At 40.7% G+C, this 21214-nt stretch overlaps 2 protein-coding genes across 2 annotated transcripts in view; one reads left to right on the forward strand and one right to left on the reverse strand.

The window, feature by feature from the left end:
• Window positions 1–3834: 3834 nt before the first annotated feature.
• LOC311146430 (growth arrest and DNA damage-inducible protein GADD45 alpha-like) lies at window positions 3835–6459 on the forward strand. Its single transcript, XM_084182936.1, has 4 exons — window positions 3835–3993; window positions 4727–4828; window positions 4957–5173; window positions 5573–6459. Exons 1-4 carry the CDS (start codon window positions 3944–3946, stop codon window positions 5684–5686), a joined length of 483 nt encoding a protein of 160 aa, XP_084039062.1. The 5' UTR covers window positions 3835–3943; the 3' UTR covers window positions 5687–6459.
• Window positions 6460–11441: 4982 nt separating this feature from the next.
• LOC311146435 (guanine nucleotide-binding protein G(I)/G(S)/G(O) subunit gamma-12-like) overlaps window positions 11442–21214 on the reverse strand; it is a 47480-nt gene continuing 37707 nt past the window's right edge. Inside the window, exons 2-4 of the mRNA XM_084182941.1 lie at window positions 15251–15292; window positions 15032–15140; window positions 11442–13887 (exon numbers count right to left, since the gene is read on the reverse strand). Of these exons, the coding sequence (XP_084039067.1) occupies window positions 13762–13887; window positions 15032–15124 (219 nt within the window). The 5' untranslated portion in view covers window positions 15125–15140; window positions 15251–15292 and the 3' untranslated portion in view covers window positions 11442–13761. The remainder of the gene's footprint in view (window positions 13888–15031; window positions 15141–15250; window positions 15293–21214) is intronic.

The following is a 21214-nucleotide window of genomic DNA, read 5'->3' on the forward strand; positions in this document are numbered from 1 at the left end:
GTAATGTGTAAATGTGTAACCAAAAGCCCACGGAAATGAAAGTATAGGTAGGCTTGAAGCGGTAAAGCTGGATATTCTCTGAGAAAAACGGATGGCATCAAAAGACCAAGATCAAAGTTGTTTTCGAGGACTGAGCTTCATGCTGCTGCTCTCTGATCAATGAAGCTCTAGCTCCCTCTAGTGTATAAAAAGGGACATTATAAAAAATAAATAAATTGGTCATTTAGCAGACGTAACGATGGACATTATATGAAAGGATCCAACTGTCAACGTCTATAAATGTGTAGGTCTACAAGACAAGACATTTAAACACTTAAACAAAATCTAAAAACTATCACAGAGCTGCCAACTCACGAATTGTCCGTGAGACACACGCATTTGACCCTCTTCTCACGCTCTCTAGTCACACCTCTTATACCTCACGCGTTGAAAAATACTGCTTTTGTTTTTCTAATTAGTCCATTGTATAGTCTGCGCGTTAACTTTTCAACTGTGCTTCAAATCGTTTTGAAATCGGAGCATCTGCGCCTGATATTGAACATCACGAACCTCTATCATTGTCCTGTCTTGCTACAGCACTGTGAACCGCGGCACATTGAAGCATATGATTGGTCTAGTTATGTAAAGGATCAAGGGGATTGGATGCATGTTTTAAAGAAACGCCCCTCAAGATTAGAGTGGAGATTAATAGAGAGACAACGTTCTCTGCTGAGTTTATATAACTGTAACATGCTGTCTAAACCGAGCACGCGCGTGCTTCCTTGTACATCCACACCAGACGCGATCCAAGACACACAGGCTGAAATATCAAAACGAACTCTGAACAAACTATATTAATTTGGGGACAGGTTGAAACACATGAAACATTCATGGACATGTTGTTAGCTAATTTGTCCTGAGATACAAACATTGGGTTGTTATTTTTTTCCCACGGGGGGGCAGTATGAAAATAAAAAAAATAATGTATGCACTAACTGTAAATCGCTCTGGATAAGAGCGTCTGCTAAATGTAAAATGTAGTAGTAGTCTTCTTCTGTGGACTTTATATGTCGGTTGGCAACCAACTGGACTGGAGTGTCAGCTTTCAATCACTCACGTGGGTATATGCTCCTAACAACCAATGAGGAGATGGGTGAGGCGGGACTTGCAGTGCATCAAGCGTAAAAAATAGTACCAAATTCTATTTTAGCGCCTGGGCTACGCAGACGCTCGTTGACGTGCACGAGCAGTTTAGATGAAATGATTGAATAACATCTATGTGTACATTTATTTTGCACGCAGCGTGAGCGGTGTGGTCAGCATGTGGTAGAAGAGCAGCACCATAACACTGTTTTATGTACAATGTTGTCAACAAAATGAGGTTGCTGTTGCTCCCGTCCCTATTGCAGAATGCAGCCTTTTGAAGTAGATTTAATCCACACTTTAGCATTAGTCCCGTCGTTTGTTGATTGGCATTTAGGCTGTGACAACAAAACGGCAGCAGACAGAAAGACCTACATTATGTTTTAGCAGGGAAGTTTGGTAGGGTGATCTGATTTGTAACTATGAAAATAATTTTGTCAAACAGATTGTGAACCCAAAAGTGTACATTTGAATCAAGAGGTGGGAGAATAAATTGAAAAATAATTTGGTTAGGGTGTAGGGGCAGATTTATGTAATCTTGTCTTCAGGAGATTGTATCATCTATTTACTTGATTATTTAGTCTGATCAGTGGAACAATTCTCATTCGTAACGATGGGCTAAAATATTGGGTAATTACGGTGCTTGTCAGCAAGAACACGACTGTTATTCCCCACATTTATTGTATTATTCCACTTATTCCCAGTGTTGCCAGTGTAATCCCATATTTGAAATCTGATTTGCCTACCTGTGTCTGAACATGAATTATATGAGGTTATGTATTTTTGCAGCCAGTTTTGAATAAGTCACACAAATAAGCATTGGATATTAAATGCTCCAGGAATCAAATATAATTGTTGAAATGTTAGAATTGTCCACACGCTAGGCAGAGATGGGAAGGGGACTCACAGCTTATAAACACATCATATTTTGTCTATGTAGCGTAAGATGATGGCAAGGATCTTCAACTATTAGGCATAAACCACCTGAATATTGATATTCATTATATTTTTCTTGAAGGTTGGGTGATTTTGAGAAATTAATTGTTATAACAACAAGAACATTTTCAAACACCCAGCACTTGGGAAAAATAGTTCAGGGGTGGCCAGCCCTCCTGGAGAGCAAGCAGGATTTTCTTTCAGCCCTATTTTAAAGAGAGAGTTCACCCAAATTACAAAATACAAAATGTTTGTGTCCTTACCTTGAAAGCAGTCTATGGACAAGGAGACTGCAATCTATTATTTGATTACCCACTGCCATCAACCATTAATATTACAATTTCATGTGCAAAGCCTTGGTGTAGTGGTAACACTCCCCTGCACGTGCTGCATATAACTTTACACCTGAGAACAGGGCTCAATCCCTGCTTCCAACCTTCCCACTGTTTCTAGCATTTGACATGTCTCCCTATCTCAGTTCATTACTGTTTGAATAAAGTGTCAAACCACCTAAAAAATGTTTTTTTTAAAGATTAGCATACTTTAAATTTCATCCCCCAGGTTTAAATTTGGTACCACCTGAACTCATTCTCCCAGGTATGCATTTGCATCAAATAGGCTGTCAAATTCAGACGACAAAAATACAAATGTGTAAAGATGACTATATAGGGGCAAAAGAGTGGGGTTTGAACCAGATAAAACAGGCATAATAGATTGCAATTCTTCACCTTTCCTGTTTGAAGATTGGACTCTAAAATGTAGGCCTTTATTAAAATTCTTAAACTGTATTAAGTGTATTTGATCGGATGTATTTCAACAGAGAAAAATAAAACAATCATATATTCATTGACCTTGACCCATATCTTTCTTCTTGCATGCATAGTTGTAGCATATCATTTACCTCACATGATTCTCACCCTTCTCGAGCCAATCTTTTGTAGGCTACTCTCTCCTCCAGGAGTTCGCACGCTCTGCCGACTGTCCAATCAGAAACTGTTTGGTAGCGTCTCTTTGCTTTATCTTCACACGCGGCTCTTTCTCATGACAGATGGGTTTGCAGAATTTTCCTAGCAAAATATAGGTGAACAGAGCATCAGATGTAGACCATTTCAATTTTCAATAATACAATTGCTAAAATATTTGTTTCTTCTGGTTGATGAACTTGACTTCTTGACACGCGTCATCCTATGATGTTTAGCATTCAGAGTAGCCTAGTAGCCTCTTGATACCACGCTTTACTTTTCATCGTGTGTCATGTTCTTCACACCCTTTGGATACTACTATACGTGTTTGTGTATGTGGGCACATCATCTTTAGGTTACTGAAGCAAATGTGTTACTGAAGCAAATGTTCTCAGACCAGATATAGCACAAGTAGGCTGCTACATGCTTTCTTGTGTTCTTTTTCCAAATGCACAAATCAACACTGACAGATAGGAATGCAATAAAACATTTGCATTAAGCTAACTTTTTCAATATTTCTTTCGTTTATCTTGAATAACTAAATTACCCTTCACATTTTGACTGGTTTCGTAACATGCTTACACTACCTCAGATACAGTAGATGCAACAGCTGGAGGCAGACCGCGCCTCTCTAAAATAGTCTTCCAATCAGATTATCTCATTACTGTTGCTACCAGTGGTTGCTACTAATTTTACAGCCATTCCCTATTCGGAAAGGTCTTGGTAAATTAGCATGTGGCCAATGATCTTAAGTATGCAAATGTTTGACATTACTCCAAATTATTGCCAATAGTATCTGCGTGGACACCAGTTGAGTTGCTTCATTTTCAACAGCGAACGATAAGCGGAGTACAGTATAAAAAATTCGCTAGCACAAAAAGTGACATATCAGCAAGCAATATCATTGTTTCTATTTGGATTTTATGTGCAAGATGACATTTGAGGAACTAAGTGGGGATTATTCTACAGAAAGGTAAACTATACTTTTAAGCGCTTTTACTTTTGCCAATGTCAGTACAATTTGCTAGTGAGTGACTATTCTGTCACTTCAACTTGTCAATCAAGCCATGCAATCGTTCAAGTTTCGAAAAAGAATGCGCAAAACTTCAATGTATTTTTATTCAGATTTTTAACTACAGTAAACTTTACCTAAACTTTGATATGGTTTGGTTAGTTAGCTAGCTAGCTAGGTAACATTAGCTAGCTAGCTTGGCTTGGTTGAGCTTTTTGCAGTATTCGAATATGTAACGTTAGCTAGCTAACGCCAGCTTTTCTGTTGAGCTCACGAGACACTGCAGTTTAGCCTACTGTAACGCCGGTGTCAGGTAATTTTAGGGAAGCACACCTTTGACCTGAACTAAAAGTTTCAGTGTATTTGACTATCATTGTACTCATCATACAATCGTATTTAGTCAATTATGGAGTGACATGCAACGAAAATCAAACGCGATTTCAGAGTTTCAACATGCAAATCACTTTTACTCGCAGCTAGCTCAAGGTACAGTAGCTACCTACAGTACTGTTAGCTAGCTAGCTAATGCTAGTATACCAAAGCCGGCTCCTGCGCTTGGCTGTAGTCTGCCAGGCTGACGGATTAGCCCTTGGCATTACCTCCTTTTGAAGAAGTTGAGCTTTGGCCATGAATATGTGAAAGTTGATGTGAGTTTGATGTTAATTCTAACAATTCGTTCCTTTCTCTGTTGTAGGATGGATACAGTGGCAAAAGCCTTGGAAGAGGTTCTCTCATCGGCATTACCCCAAGGATGCATAACAGTAGGGGTCTATGAAGCAGCAAAGTCATTGAATGTGTAAGTAGGCTACGCTTCTTTAAAACTGTAATGATGTAGTTGTTGTCTATGCATGCCTGTTTAGAATGTCTGCAATTCATGTGCTATTACTGTGTTACTAACCAAAGGTCTGTTACTTTCTTCACCAGAGATCCAGATAATGTGGTTCTGTGCATCCTGGCAACGGATGACGAGGATGTAAAGGACGTGGCCCTTCAGATCCACTTCACCCTTATCCAGGCATTCTGCTGTGAGAATGACATCAACATCCTGCGAGTGAACAACACCAGGCGTCTGGCAGAGATACTTGGCGGGGGAGGGAAACAAGGGGGAGAGCCCATGGACCTGCACTGTGTCCTGGTCACTGTAAGTATCCATTTCCACTCATATACACTAAAATATGTTAAATGTAGACTTCAAAGTGACTTTAAAACATACCAGGGTGCTAAAAATGGCTCCAAAGTTATTTTAGTTTACTGATGCACTTGAGACACTCATGCTCTGAACTTGCCAGAACATGTCCACACCCAGTAATTACTCACTCCTTGTGTCCTGTAGCGCACCACATAGTCTTGCCATCTAGACTTGCCACTTGTGGAATTTTCATTTAGGCAAATAACTTAATTGCTCGTAGTCGTGAAACCCCTTTGGTTTCTATCTATTCTATTGTCATATTAGGCCTATAGGCCTACAGGTCATAAAATCAGGCATTAGGATCCTTGTGCAACTATTGACTCATACTCTCTTTTTCTCTTGTCTTTGCAGAGCCCACACTCCTCGTCCTGGAAAGACCCGGCCCTGAGCAAAGTTAACCGCTTCTGCAGGGAGAGCCGTTGCATGGACCAGTGGGTGCCCATCATCAACCTCCCAGAGCGCTGAAGGGTCCCCCCTCCCCCCCCCCCCCCAACAGCAAGGCCTGCGAAGTACTCTCTCTGCACGGGAGTAGTGTGATCCCTGATGGACACACTACCCTGGGGAAATTCCTGATGGAGGAAAAAGAAGATAAACGACAACAAAATAAGGCATTTCGAGAAGAAAAAAAGATCAGACCCAGCCGTCTAGATGGGATAACAAGGGGAAGGATATCCACTGGGACTGGTGGAGTTGAACTCTCGGCTATGGCAGTCGAGGCGAGATGAGGCACATTTTGTGTTCGGTCACGAGACCGAAACCGACGTCTGTGCTTTTTAACAGAATATGGACACACTGTATAAAATCATGTATGGCTGAGCACTTCACCTCGTGGGGACTTGAAAGAGGGATAGCAACAAAAATAGGCACTGTTGTTAAGAGGACCAAGGCATTGGACTCTCTCTGCAGAAACAGAGCACTTGTAGAAACACTGGACTTTTGCAATTTCATTTTTTATTCACACTGTTGATGTTGTCGTTACTTTTGTTTTGTAATTATTTAAAAAGGGAAGGGCTAAATATCCAATGAATATTCAAGATACTATGCAATCAGTCAGTGTTTCCAATGCCAACTGTTTTTTTACTCAAGTGAAAAGTTCTTTTTTTTTTTACAGTTAAGTTATTTCTTATGATATTTAAATGTATTTATGTTTGCAATTTTTTACCATTATCTATATGCAATTCTCAGCAAAAGCACAAATGTATTATTGTGGTCAATAAAAAGTATTTTTGGAGCCAGAACTCGATGGTCCCTCTCATTCATTTTTTTCTACATTTCTGGAAATGTGACAAAGTTAGTTGAACTTTGACCCCACAACACTTGTATAGGGAATCACGTGCGGATCATGGAGGTCACACTGGCCTCTATGCACTCAGTGACATCCTCGTGCCAGGTGACAATAGCCCCACCCCCACCACACTTTGTTCTGCTTGGGTCAGCATGATCGTGCTCATTCATCCGTATGGCTTCCCCTTTTCACCCGTCCTGATTTCAGCCCACGGTTTAGCTGAGAGCCCTTCCCGCATACCTCTTTGAATGCCTCACACCTACCTGCTGCCTCGCTAGGAAAAGTACTGCACATGTGCAAAGTGCACACACAGTGCTCACGTGCACATTTGATGATCCAGGTTTCTGCTCAGTACACACATGCTTTGATTGTTCACTTGCATGCAGAACTATCTATTGAACAAGACAATAGTGAGTGCTCAGGTGAATAAAGGTAGAATGGAAAATAAACAAAGTTCACTGCTTCAACTAATAGTGCATATCCAGGGGGAACATAGTACATATCATTTGCGTCATATAACAAACATATTACAAAACCTCTGCTGAGTGAGGTTATAGCGTAAACTATACCCCAGTTATCAAACACATGCTGCTTGCAAGGCTGTTTGAGCCGGTTGCTGTTTATTAGCCTTTCACACGGAAGGTGTGGTGGAGAGCGCATGACTTTACATCCTTGGAAAGTTTTGTAAGGGAGGCACTGCTGTGCATGTAGGTTGTATAACCCACTCTCCTCATTCCTTCCTTCACAAGCTATTGCTGGCGTTGTGTGTGGATGATGTCAGAGCTGATGCAAAGCAGGCTTTCCCCTGGTTAATCATGATCACAAGAGCTTGTCACCTTTGTATAGGAAAACCCCGTTTCTGAGTGACCATCTGATATGAGGAGAATGAACCATTGCTCTCATGTGCTCATTGTAGATGAGTTTAAGAATCTTCTAGAATAGGTTTAATGATATAACAACTCATGATTTTATTGGTGTTTTTTAAAAATAGTTGTCATATTTTTTCACTCAGACTGCAAAGTATTTTTTTTACATGGATTCTATGATATTTTCATCAATAATAATGTATATTATATATTAATAACACAGGACTGGATAGACCCTCCCAACAGCACTGTTAAAGGTTACCATGTCGTAACTAAGGTGTGTGACCGACCGGTTGAGGGTGTGACACTGATGTCATGTGGTATTGTGTTGGTGGTGTTGGGGGAAAGGTTATTTTTAGATAAAAGTAGGTGAGGTGTGATGTAAGGCTTATGTTGGTACTGGAGGAGTCCAAGTCAGTCACAGGAGGAATTTTACATTCCCCAACCCTTAGTAACTACCCAAACGGCTCCTTGGGTACCCCTGTGCACTCAGGTTATTACCATCGACATACGCAGAAGGTTGTATAGGGGGTTTTAGAAGATTGTATGGGACAATAAAGACTCAGGTCATCAAAATAATCTGAATAATATTTTTCACTCAATGTAACTGTGCAGAATACATTTAGAGATTTTTATTTTCACTTACAGGTTACTCAACAGATTACACTCAATATGTTACACTTACTCAACAGATTACACTCAATATGTTACACTTACTCAACAGATTTCAATCAACATGTTATACTTACTCAACAGATTACAATCAACATGTTACACTTACTCAACAGATTACAATCAACATGTTATATTTACTCAACAGATTACACTCAACATGTTACATTTACTCAACAGATTACACTCAATATGTTACACTTACTCAACATATTACACTCAACATGTTATACTTACTCAACAGATTACAATCAACATGTTATATTTACTCAACAGATTACAATCAACATGTTATACTTACTCAACAGATTACACTCAACATGTTATACTTACTCAACAGATTACACTCAACATGTTACACTTACTCAACAGATTACACTCAACATGTTACACTTACTCAACAGATTACAATCAACATGTTATATTTACTCAACAGATTACACTCAACATGTTATATTTACTCAACAGATTACAATCAACATGTTATACTTACTCAACAGATTACACTCAACATGTTATACTTACTCAACAGATTACACTCAACATGTTATACTTACTCAACAGATTACACTCAACATGTTATATTTACTCAACAGATTACAATCAACATGTTATACTTACTCAACAGATTACACTCAATATGTTACACTTACTCAACAGATTACACTCAATATGTTACACTTACTCAACAGATTTCAATCAACATGTTATACTTACTCAACAGATTACAATCAACATGTTACACTTACTCAACAGATTACAATCAACATGTTATATTTACTCAACAGATTACACTCAACATGTTACATTTACTCAACAGATTACACTCAGTATGTTACACTTACTCAACAGATTACACTCAATATGTTACACTTACTCAACATATTACACTCAACATGTTATACGTACTCAACAGATTACAATCAACATGTTATATTTACTCAACAGATTACAATCAACATGTTATACTTACTCAACAGATTACACTCAACATGTTATACTTACTCAACAGATTACACTCAACATGTTACACTTACTCAACAGATTACTATCAACATGTTATATTTACTCAACAGATTACACTCAACATGTTATATTCACTCAACAGATTACAATCAACATGTTATACTTACTCAACAGATTACACTCAACATGTTATACTTACTCAACAGATTACACTCAACATGTTATTCTTACTCAACAGATTACACTCAATATGTTACACTTACTCAACAGATTACACTCAACATGTTACACTTACTCAACAGTAACATGTTATATTTACTCAACAGATTACACTCAACATGTTACACTTACTCAACAGGAACATGTTATACTTACTCAACAGATTACACTCAACATGTTACACTTACTCAACAGATTACACTCAACATGTTACACTTACTCAACAGGAACATGTTATACTTACTCAACAGATTACACTCAACATGTTACACTTACTCAACAGATTACACTCAACATGTTACACTTACTCAACAGGAACATGTTATACTTACTCAACAGATTACACTCAATATGTTACACTTACTCAACAGATTACACTCAACATGTTACACTTACTCAACAGTAACATGTTATATTTACTCAACAGATTACACTCAACATGTTACACTTACTCAACAGGAACATGTTATACTTACTCAACAGATTACACTCAACATGTTAAACTTACTCAACAGATTACACTCAACATGTTACACTTACTCAACAGGAACATGTTATACTTACTCAACAGATTACACTCAACATGTTACACTTACTCAACAGATTACACTCAACATGTTACACTTACTCAACAGATTACACAAATAATACAAGAAATACTGCAGAATAACAGTGTAGATAGCTAGAGAAAATAACACGTCAAATACAAATGCTGAATAACTTGTGTAACAACAGTGTAACAATATCCTCGGGGTAGTAGACAGTAGATCAGATGTCATGGTTGGCATGGTCCACTGCACTGTTGAATGGGGTGAGTGAGTGGCTTGGCCTAACCGAGGGGCTGTGCGGGGGTGGGACCGTCAACAGTGCAGAGGACTGTGCTGGGATGGGTTCAACGCTGCCCCCCTCCCTCCCCGTCTCACCCACATCAGCACATTCCAACACACTGACACTGTAACTGCCAGGCTTTCACCAAGGGAGGCACGCGGTCAGTGGGCCTGCCAGGCCTTAGCAATGTGCCCACCAGGCTCGCCCTGGAACACAATGACATTGTGCTTACCAGGATTACATTGTGTGCTTCACATCTGATACGCCTGCTTAGCACTGATATCAATACACTGCTACTGTGCAGCCAGGCTTCTGCAGGACACGGCGCCTAAAGGCATCCACAGTGACTGTACTTACTGTGGCTTTCCCAGCTGCAGAGATTAACCATGTGCAAGAGAGAACAATAGCTCAGATGTCTCTTTCGGTTACGATCCACCACTTTCCTCATAGTGAAAAAAACATGTTTACCCACCAGCTGCCCGAAGACAAGGTCAGAAAATCAAGGGGAACAAGCTTCAGGCTGACAAATCCTCAAAATAGCGCCTCCTCTCTCGATAAGTGGAAACCCGGGTTTCGGCACCTTCTATTTTTAGCTCTCTCCAGTTCCTTGGGCCCAGACGGACGTGGGCCGAGACCTATTCTAGTCTCACCATGGTAAGGTTTAAACACACACCCCACGTAATGAGAGGAAGCAAGGCTAGGCTATAGATAACTCTCAGTAGCTTTCTTTAGGCCACATGGCTGGAGTAGAACCAAACTGCTGAATGGGTAGGAATCCTATGGCTGAGCTTGGTCTGCATCCCCTTTGTACAGATGTAGAATCTTGTTGCAGGATAACTTTCCTGCAATGCAAAACTTGTAGTGTATTTTAGTTAGTAATTTCCTCTTTGAAATTTCAGACTTGATTTTCCCTAACGAAAAATGTATCAACTGCTACAAAAAGATCCATTATAATCCACATAACCTGTCACTGCTGGATTATTTTCCTGCTGTAGCAAACTGCCTCAAATTAAGATCTGTATTTGTTAATTCTTTCCTTCATATATGAGTGACATTGAATGCTGCATTTTAATAATATGCTTCAATTCATTGTTAGATTGTCTTAACATAATGGGCACAATGGATTCTTGCACATGGTAGTAGAATTACATTTTAGTCATTTAACAGACGCTCTTATCCAGTGCATACATTTTACGTACTTTTTTGCAGTGGTCCCTCGTGGGAATCGAAACCACAACCCTGGCGTTGCAAGCGCTATGATCTACCAACTGAGCCACACGGGACCATAGTACCCATCATCAGACTAACAATTAAAAAATACTAGCATTTTAAAGTGAGAAAATAACAAAACTAAAGACTTCAAAGAAGCAGAGAAGACACAAGGTGCAATTATAAATCCATGTTTAATAACAGCAGGAAAGACTGTACTGCAGCAGAGAGAGAGACAAAGGCTCCATCACTTGTTATAGAGCAAAACCACATACAGATGTCTTTAATACACCAGGTTCACACAGAGGGTCAGGGAAAGGTCACGTAAGAATCTCCTAAAGGTATATAAAGGCCATTGCTGGTATGCTGGTTGAATCAGAATTGTCTGGTGATGTCACACAAAGTAACAGTAGGCTGATTTAGCATATTGTACGTGTAAACCCACTGTTAGAGAGAAAAGTAGTCAAGATACAATTGTCATCGCTCAAGAATTCATAATGGATTACTGGGTCTCCCTGTCTCTGATTTCAAGACCTTTATGATGAATGAAGTACCTTTTGGAGGAAGCTAACACCAACAATACAAACAGTAGCACCAGGTAAGTACAATCAGACATGTTTTCTTTTCTCTTTTGCTAGTGACAAGGCATAGACAAAACAATGGCACGATTCAGTTAGAAATCACTGTAAATCAGCACAGAAAGATCCATTTAATTTAATGAATAAATAAAAAAATCTTCACACCACAATGCAAACACTTGTAAGGCTTTGCGTATGCAAACATCATTTTACTTTCCTGCCTATCTGTGCTAACCACACCGATACAGCTGGGTCGTTTTATGTTCCCAACAGCTAACTGACAGGGCATACAGGACATTCTATTTTTTACTGTCCAATAGGACAGGGTTTCACAAACTGAGTTACAGTTCATAAAAGGAAATCAGTCAATTTAAATAAATTCATTAGGCCCTAATCTATGGATTTCACATGACTGGGCAGGGGCGCAGCCATGGATGGGAGGGCATAGGCCCACCCACTTGGGAGTCAGGCCGACCCATTGGGGAGCCAGGCCCAGCCAATCAGAATTAGTTTTTCCCCACAGACAGAAATACTCCCCCCCCCCCCCCCCCCCCCCCAATTGTGTTGTGTGACAAAACGGCACATTTTAGAGTTACTTTTTATTGTCCCCAGCACAAGGTGCACCTGTGTAATGACCATGCTGTTTAATCAGCTTCTTGATATGCCACACCTGTCAGGTGGATGGATTATCTTGACAAATGAGAAATGCTCACTAATAAGGACGTAAACAAATTTGTGCACAGAATTTGAGAGAAATACGTTATTTGTGCATAGGGAAACATTTCTGGGATCTTTTATTTCAGCTCATGAAACATGGGACCAGCACTTCACGTTGCGTTTATATTTTTCTTCAGTGTAATTTGAGTGTCCCGGATTTACGTTTACTATGTTACTTCTAGTCTATGAGACCAGGCTGTTCAAATACATGGTATAGTGCACATAGTTGGAGTGAAAATAATTTATTACACCATTAATAGCAACCCATGTGCCCAGCTGATGCCCCTTCTATGGTCTCGCCCAACAGAATACTTGTACCTGAAACCCCTCTTTAAAATACCAACCTATACATTGATTATATGATCACTATCGTAAATATGTTAAGGCGACTTGGCTCACAGTGTTCTGTTATGTAACACCTGGTTTAACTGGCTGGGTGGAGTGCTGTATACTGAGGTTGTGAATGACCTGTCTCAGCTGTACAATGCAGTTTCTCATCCGACAATTGGCATTGAGTTAAAATATCCTCAGCACTAACCAAACACTTCTGCTCTTTACATTAATAGAAGGTTGAGGGCTCTGATGATGTCTATGTTGGAAAATATTTGTCCCTGGGTCTACTTCCTCTATTGCTGAACCAGGAAGTTATTAATAAACAGCATGAAGCTGCGTTCACATGCTAGTCCGAACTAGGTTACTCTGACATTTTCGACTTGCTAACTGGTTGTAGTTATACACATGCCCTGTTCAACCAGTTAGCAAGTCGAACATTTCTGAGTTTCCTATTTCCGACTAGCACGTGAACGCGGCACGAGTCAATGGGAAGAAGACAATACAGCCACATGTCCCAACCATGACTCCAAAGCCTCAAATATATTAAATTAGGTCATTGTAATACAAATGACAGAAGATACGATTAAAACAGACTTGTTAAAGGGGTGGACGAAAACCACGGCTAAATCCACTGAGCTAAATCAGACACACATTAAAACTCACTGTCCCAAGGTATATTTGAACTATGTATTGTATCGATGCACTGTATGTTATGTCTGTAACAATGGCAAATTCAAAGTGAGTGATAAAATACAATGTTTTCATTAAAGGGCTTTAAGGCTTTAAGGCATGATGGGTGGATGAGTAGAAAAAAAGAAATACAGGAACATTAAAAAGCAGGTACATAAAGGGTACATAAAGGGGTCATTACAATATAGTGCAGGGCTTTTTGTCCTTGAAGGGGTTCTCTGAGGCAGGTATGCCCATGAGCAGAGGGTCGTACTTGGCATGTTCGCCACAGTAGTGCATGAGGTCCGCTGAGGCCTTGGATACCTACAGGAGATATGAGAGAGTGTGCATGAGTGTGTGGGTGAGAGGGTTCTGCTCACACGGGAGTCTGTATGCTCACACTCATACATGTATGCACACTATGCTTGGGTGGCATACCATATATACCATATACCGGGGTATTTGGAAATAGCCACAGGATGGTTTTTCAATACCATCAAAACGATTTATTTGTTTGTTTAAAAAAATTAAATAATAATAATATTTGTAGCTACCTTTTAAGTAAATACCTGCAGTCAACTTGTGCAATACGTTAGGAGATGAAGATTGTGTTCTTTATTTCACCTGTCAAATAATTTTTCATTATAAAGCTTACCGGTAGTCCCAAGTCAAGTGGTGTTTGTATACAAGCACACAATGATGATAGACTGGAGCCTTGCGAGTCACTCACTGTTGTGCAGCACGTGGCAGGGGATCTAGTTACAGTATGGAATTCACAACTAAATGTTTGCCAGTTAGATATCTTATAATTATTAAGTTAACCTTCGAAAATGTTTTAAATGCTCTGCAGTTGTGCATTTGGTTTGGTAATTTAGTAGCTAGTTAGCTATTTAGCTAAGTGGTTAGCTTCTTCCAAAATCAAGCTTCGTTTGGTAACAGCAGAGATACCGCTCCTGGATCAAGAGCCTTCCTGTCTAATATTTGTTTTGTGCATGCAGTAAACTGTGGTTGCATTTTTTTGTTACTTGTATAGCTTTAGGAGCTGGGATGTCTGTCCTGCAAATACTTTAGGTCAGAGACTGTATAAAATGTTCGCATTGCGCTTGTTAGCATTTAGTTAGCATTCCCTATGGGTTTGTACATGTACTTGTTAGCATTGCTAACCTTCGGATTACAGAGGATCAGTGGGGTTTGAAGAAAGTGGCCCTTGTATTCAGTGCCAGTATTACCGAATTTCCCGGTATTGCACAAGGTCAGTATGAAGGTATGACAATCTTGATACCGCCCAAGCCTAATGCAGACTCCCAAGCACACATACACGTGCATACACAGACACACACACACTAACAACAGATCATTGGGCTATCCTTAGTAGCAAGTCGGTGTGCATTTAGGGAGACATTTAGGTAAGGACCAGTAAAATCTACTTTGTTACTCAGCACTGCTTTCTACTTTCAGCATGCCGTACCTTTATCCTCTCAATACTGGCCTCTATCTTTAGCTGTTGTACTGTCCTCCTGGCCTGAGTTATGTTGTTAGAGCTTGGCATCTTCGATGACATCTTGGCCTCCACACCACTGCATGGAGGAAGTACACAAGAGAAAAGCTAATATTATAGAATTTGTCATGAAACACAACGATATGGCAAAGGTATAGCCATTCTATAGAACATTTTGACAACACTTACCGCGTCAAATATTTTGAAATCTTATGAAATCTGAAAGAAAACCTGCAAAATGAAATAACAGGGATTTTTAGAACAGGGACTGGGACAGAACATTCCACCCCTCAAACTTTCCCCAGACATACATCCTGCTATCTGACGGTAATTGTGTCAACAAAGTGTGATTTCAATCAGTTCTCCATTATGTCTTTGCTTGATATAACCATATGTTTTATTGGAGGCATGTACAGTGCATTCGGAAAGTATTCATACCCCTTGACTTTTTTCACATTTTGTGACGTTACAGCCTTGTTCTAAAATTGATGTTTTTTTTTATCCTCATCAATCTACACACAATACCCCATAATGACAAAGCAAAAACAGGTTTTAAACATTTTTGCACATTTACTAAAAATAAAAACTGAAATATTACATTTACATAAGTATTCATAATCTTTATTCAGTACTTTGTTGAAGCACCTTTGGCAGCAATTACAGCCTTGAGTCTTCTTGGGTATGACGCTACAAGCTTGGCACACCTGTATTTGGGGAGTTTCTCCCATTCTTCTCTGCAGATCCTCTCAAGCTCTGTCAGGTTGGATGGGGAGCGTCGCTGCACAGTTATTTTCAGGTCTCTCCAGAGATGTTCGATCGGGTTCAAGTCCGGGCTCTGGCTGGGCCACTCAAGGACATTCAGAGACTTGTCCCGAAGCCACTCCTGCGTTGCCTTGGTTGTGTGCTTAGGGTCGTTGTCCTGTTGGACGGTGAACCTTTTCCCAGTCTGAAGTCCTGAGCGCTCTGGAGCAGGTTTTCATCAAGGATCTCTCTGTACCTTGCTCTGTTCATCTTTCCCTCGATCCTGACTAGTCTCCCAGTCCCTGCCGCTGAAAAACATCCCCACAGCATGATGCCGCCACCACCATGCTTCACCGTAGGGATGGTGCCAGGTTTCCTCCAGACGTGACACTTGGCATTCAGGCCAAAGAGTTTATTGGTTTCATCAGACCAGAAAATCTTGTTTTTCATGGTCTGAGAGTCCTTTAGGTGCCTTTTGGCAAACTCCAAGCGGGATGTCATGTGCCTTTTACTGAGGAGAGGCTTCCGTCTGGCCACTCTACCATAAAGGCCTGATTGGTGGAGTGCTGCAGAGATGGTTGTCCTTCTGGAAGGTTCTCCCATCTCCACAGAGGAACTCTGGAGCTCTGTCAGAGTGACCATTGGGTTCTTGGTCATCTCCCTGACCAAGGCCATTCTCCCCCGATTGCTCAGTTTGGCCGTGCAGGCCAGCTCTAGGAAGAGTCTTGGTGGTTCCAAACTTCTTCCATTTAAGAATGATGAAGGCCACTGTGTTCTTGGGGACCTTCAATGCTGCAGACATTTGTTGGTACCCTTCCCCAGATCTGTGCCTCGACACAATCCTGTCTCGGAGCTCTACGGACAATTCCTTCGACCTCATGGCTTGGTTTTTGCTCTGTCATGTACTGTCAACTGTGGGACCTTATATAGACAGGTGTGTGCCTTTCCAAATCATGTCCAATCAATTGAATTTACCACAGGTGGACTCCAATCAAGTTGTAGAAACATCTCAAGGATGATCAATGGAAACAGGATGCACCTGAGCTCAATTTCGAGTCTCATAGCGAAGGGTCTGAAAACGTATGTAAATAAGGTGTTTCTGTTTTTAATTTGTAATACATTTGCAACAATTTCTAAAAACCTGTTCTCTCTTTGTCATTATGGGGTATTGTGTGTAGTTTGATGAGGAAAAAAATGTATTTCATCAATTTTAGAATAAGGCTGTAACGTAACAAAATGTGGAAAAAGGGAAGAGGTCTGAATACTTTCCAAATGCACTGTATACTTTAAGAGGCAGTACAGCTGGTTGCACTCAATGGTGGGAAAAATACCCAATTGTACTACTTGAGTAAAAGCAAAGATACCTTAATAAAAAATGACTCAAGTAAAAGTGAAAGTCACCCAGTAAAATAATACTTGAGTAAAAGTCTAAAAGTATTTGATTTTAAATATACTTAAGTATCAAAAGTAAATGTAATTGCTAAAATATACTTAAGTATCAAAAGTAAAAGTACATGTATAAATAATTTCAAATTCCTTATATTAAGCAAAGCAGATGGCCACATTTTCTTGTTTTTTATTTTATTTACAGATAGCCAGGGGCTCAATCCAACACTCAGACATAATTTACAAACAAAGCATGTGTTTAGTGAGTCCCCCAAACAAGAGGCAGTAGGGATGACCAGGGATGACAGGTCCCCTGTAGCTCACTTGGTAGAGAATGGCGCTTGCAAACGCCAGGGTTGTGGGTTTGTTTCCCACGGGGGGCCAGTATGAAAAATGTATGCACTTGTAACCGGTGTGAAATGGCTAGCTAGTTAGCGGTGCGCGCTAGTAGCATTTCAATCGGTGACGTCACTCGCTCTGAGACCTTGAAGTAGTTGTTTCCCTTGCTCTGCAAGGGCCGCGGCTTTTGTGGAGCGACGGGTAACGGTGCTTCGAGGGTGACTGTTGTCGATGTGTGCAGAGGGTCCCTGGTTCAAGCCCAGGTAGGGGCGAGGAGAGGGACGGCAGCAACACTGTTACACACTCACTAACTGTAAGTCGCTCTGGATAAGAGCGTCTGCTAAATGACTAAAATTTAAATGTAATGTTCTCTTGATAAGTGTATGAATGAGACCATTTTCCTGTCCTGCTAAGCATTCAAAATGTAATGAGTGCTTTTGGGTGTCAGGGAAAATGTATGGAGTAAAAATTACATAATTTTCTCTAGGAATGTAGTGAAGTAAAAGTAAAAGTTGGCAAAAATATAAATAGTAAAGTAAAGTACAGATACCCCAAAAAACTACTTAAGTAGTACTTGAAAGTATTTTTACTTAAGTACTTTACACCACTGGTTGCACTTTGCAACAAGGGTAATCATTAAAAAATATATATATTATATATAGTTTATTTTTTAATATATATATATATTTTTTACACTCCATATACAAACATATAAATACGAACAACAACTTACAGACACACACAAACAATGACTACATCTCATCTGCCCAGACCCCCATGCTCACACTACCATCCCTAGTGCCTCAATTATTGTTTGCCACTTGGCCTTAAATTGTACCAATTTGTTTTTCTCGGTCGCCCATGCTATTTCAATATTTCAATAATAAATCATTGCAACAAGGGTAATCATGAGTGTCAACAGCTTCCGCTCACACACTTCCTCTTCTTAGACTTTTTCCCATAAGTGACATCACAAGGGTGTCCTCATCGTGCACAGTCACAAGATACTTGAGAAGGGTGAAATTGCGCAATTCAGGGCGTTCCTGCATGTGGCTATATCTGCAGGAACCCCTCTTTATACTTCTATTGGTCCATTTTTTAATTAGGGACAGGCGGGAGGCCGGGGCGCTCCAGTACAGTAGGTGGCGTTAATGCACAATAACGTTGGATGCCAGCCACAGATAAACCTCACAGAAGAAGGGCACTGCTTTCCCGCAGTTCTGTTAACGACGGCGGGGGCAGCTGTTTGGCTGGCGGGAGCGAAGGACACTGTGTGCTAGCTTAGCCAGCTAGTCCTAAGGAGGACACTGGTACACAGCAAGCGGGAGGCGGGGGCGACACCGTGTGCTAGCTAACTAGCAAGCTAGCTAGCACACGGTGTCACTAACTATCAAGCTAGCTAGTAGTCGTTGTCGCCCTAGCCTCCCGTCTACCATGCTAGCTAACAAGGAGGACTCCGGTAGGCGGGGGCGAAAAAACTCAGATAATACTTTTATTTCCCTTTTGACAGACATTCAAAAGTGTCACACAAGCATGAAGATGTAGTGTATTCATGCAGGAACCAATGGGGTGCTGGAGGGGGATGGGGGGGGTGCACCAACATAGAGCAGAGAGTAGAGTCCTGAGTAAAGTAAAGTGGGATAAAGTTCACAGTCGTTTAGAGGAGACATTCCCTCTGAGCTCTATTTCCACTTCCTGGTAATCATTTACAGGGATGATGGGAACATGCCTGGACACATCCTCTCCTCTGCTTCCTGGGATCTCTGGTTTCGATGTCTTTTTCACTCCCTCTCTCTCCCTCTCACACACACATACACACTTCATTTTTACTGCAAGAGACAGGAAGCTTTGAGCACTTTTTCTCAGAACATATTGTGTAATAAACAGAAACACCACATGTGCAACAACGAGGCCCACAATAAGGTCGGCCTGGTTTACCTTATTCCAAACTGTATAAGCTGAGAACATTCTTGTTGCTAAAATCTTCAACTAAGCCAATCAGCAACCAGTGTTAAAAGTCCTATGTTCATACACACTGCAGAGGAATTAAAGCAGAGTGAAATGTAAGAACTATTGTCTGCAATAAGTGAATGCTTGAGAATGTTCCAGGAGAGTTTGAAAAAAAAGAAATGGGTAGAATCAGTAAAGAATATGAATGCAATTACACACAACTTAATGATCAAAATACAGAAGTGTGCAGTGTGCACTGGACCCGAGCTAGGATTCAAATGATCCTGTTCCTCCATTAGAGTGATTGGGTTGTTTCGTTTGACCCCTGTGCCCAACAGGATGTGGTTCCGTCTAAAGTCTTTGATGCTACGACAGGAGTCCACTGTATCTCTCTTTGTGTCCAGGAAGGAGGGAAGACTCTCATTTCCTGGCCTTTGCTTTGGGATGACTGATTAAAGCACGACATTTCAGAGAAAAAATAGCTGGACAATGATGGCGCTGCAAAGCTTTGTTGCTGCATTTAGACCTGGGTCAAATACATATGTCAGATACTTTCAAATACTTTCTTGATTTAGCTTCCCCGGTACAATGCAACCAAAGGAAAAATCTGTGCCACAAGTACAATCTCTGCCTACCCTGCATTCCAGTCAAGCCAAATCAACCTGAATCCAAAAACCCCCAATGCAATTATGATTCAAAACTCTTCCAGAGACACTTCAAGCCAAGAGTTCTGAGAAAACACCCACCCATTTCCCACCATGTCAGGTTTTTGGTGGGTCAGTTCCTGGTGTTAAACTGACACAATGAGTCAAGCTAACAGAGCTGAACAGTCAATGACCTGATGAAAAAAAGGATGTAACATCATCCTCAGACAGAACAGAAGCATGATAACTTCCAAGTGAATCGTAACAATAGAATGAATAAATTAGAAAACTGATTTGTCCATCTTCTGGTAATACATCACTAGCTCTCTTAACTTCATAAATAGTAAAGACGTATGTAATATTGCAACTTTGCACCACGACCTTTACAGTCAACATGACAGAGAATGTTGTTAGGGTATCGCGGGCTAAAGTAAAGATCCCTCCTGGGAGCAGTAAACAGCAACCGGATATTTATTTTCTCTTCTTGGAAAGAAGGAAAGGTAGGCCTGAGGAGTTGAGCTAATGTGTTCTGCTGTTCCTAGCAAGAGGAAGAGAGTGCTGCATTAAAACCTGAGTCAAACGGGGCTCTTTGGGTTCTGATGGAGCTGCAGTCAGTTGATGTTGGCTGTCACTTGTCAATATTTATATTTTAAATTCAACCTGAAATTCTTAGAAGTTAGGGTTGAATAGAGTTCACAGTGCATGCTTACAAATAACAGAACATGGTTATCCAGCACCAGCTTACCAAATGACTGTGTGTAGCAGAGGTAAGCTGGTCCTGGATACCGTAGCCTCGTACAGCGATGGTAGGCCTGTATTAACTGTCGCCCCCGAACCATAGAAACTCTTCTGTGGCTTCGAAACACCAGTTCAACCAGTCTGCAGTGAAAGGGAGTTTTTCTGACCCGCTCAACATTAGTATTTTTTTAAACAGTCCAACCCAGGCTAGCAAGCCCTCTGATCTGATGCCAACCGCCACCACCATCCGAATTGACTTTGGGAGGGCACCCTCATCCCCCTGCAGTAACGCCAAGACGTGGGGCCACACAGCCACCATCCAGTAGGTCTACCACCTAGGAGAGAGAGAGAGACC

This window comes from Coregonus lavaretus (genome assembly GCF_964263955.1).
Source record: "Coregonus lavaretus genome assembly, chromosome: 19".
NCBI lineage: Eukaryota > Metazoa > Chordata > Actinopteri > Salmoniformes > Salmonidae > Coregonus > Coregonus lavaretus.

Excerpts from the sequence above, each read along its gene's own strand:
- LOC311146430 (XM_084182936.1), top strand. The coding sequence starts at position 3,944 with ATGTGCAAGATGACATTTGAGGAACTAAGTGGGGATTATTCTACAGAA. Across the intron at positions 3,994-4,726 it reads GGGGATTATTCTACAGAAAG|GATGGATACAGTGGCAAAAG; the intron begins GTAAACTATACT and ends TCTCTGTTGTAG. Across the intron at positions 4,829-4,956 it reads GCAGCAAAGTCATTGAATGT|AGATCCAGATAATGTGGTTC; the intron begins GTAAGTAGGCTA and ends TTTCTTCACCAG.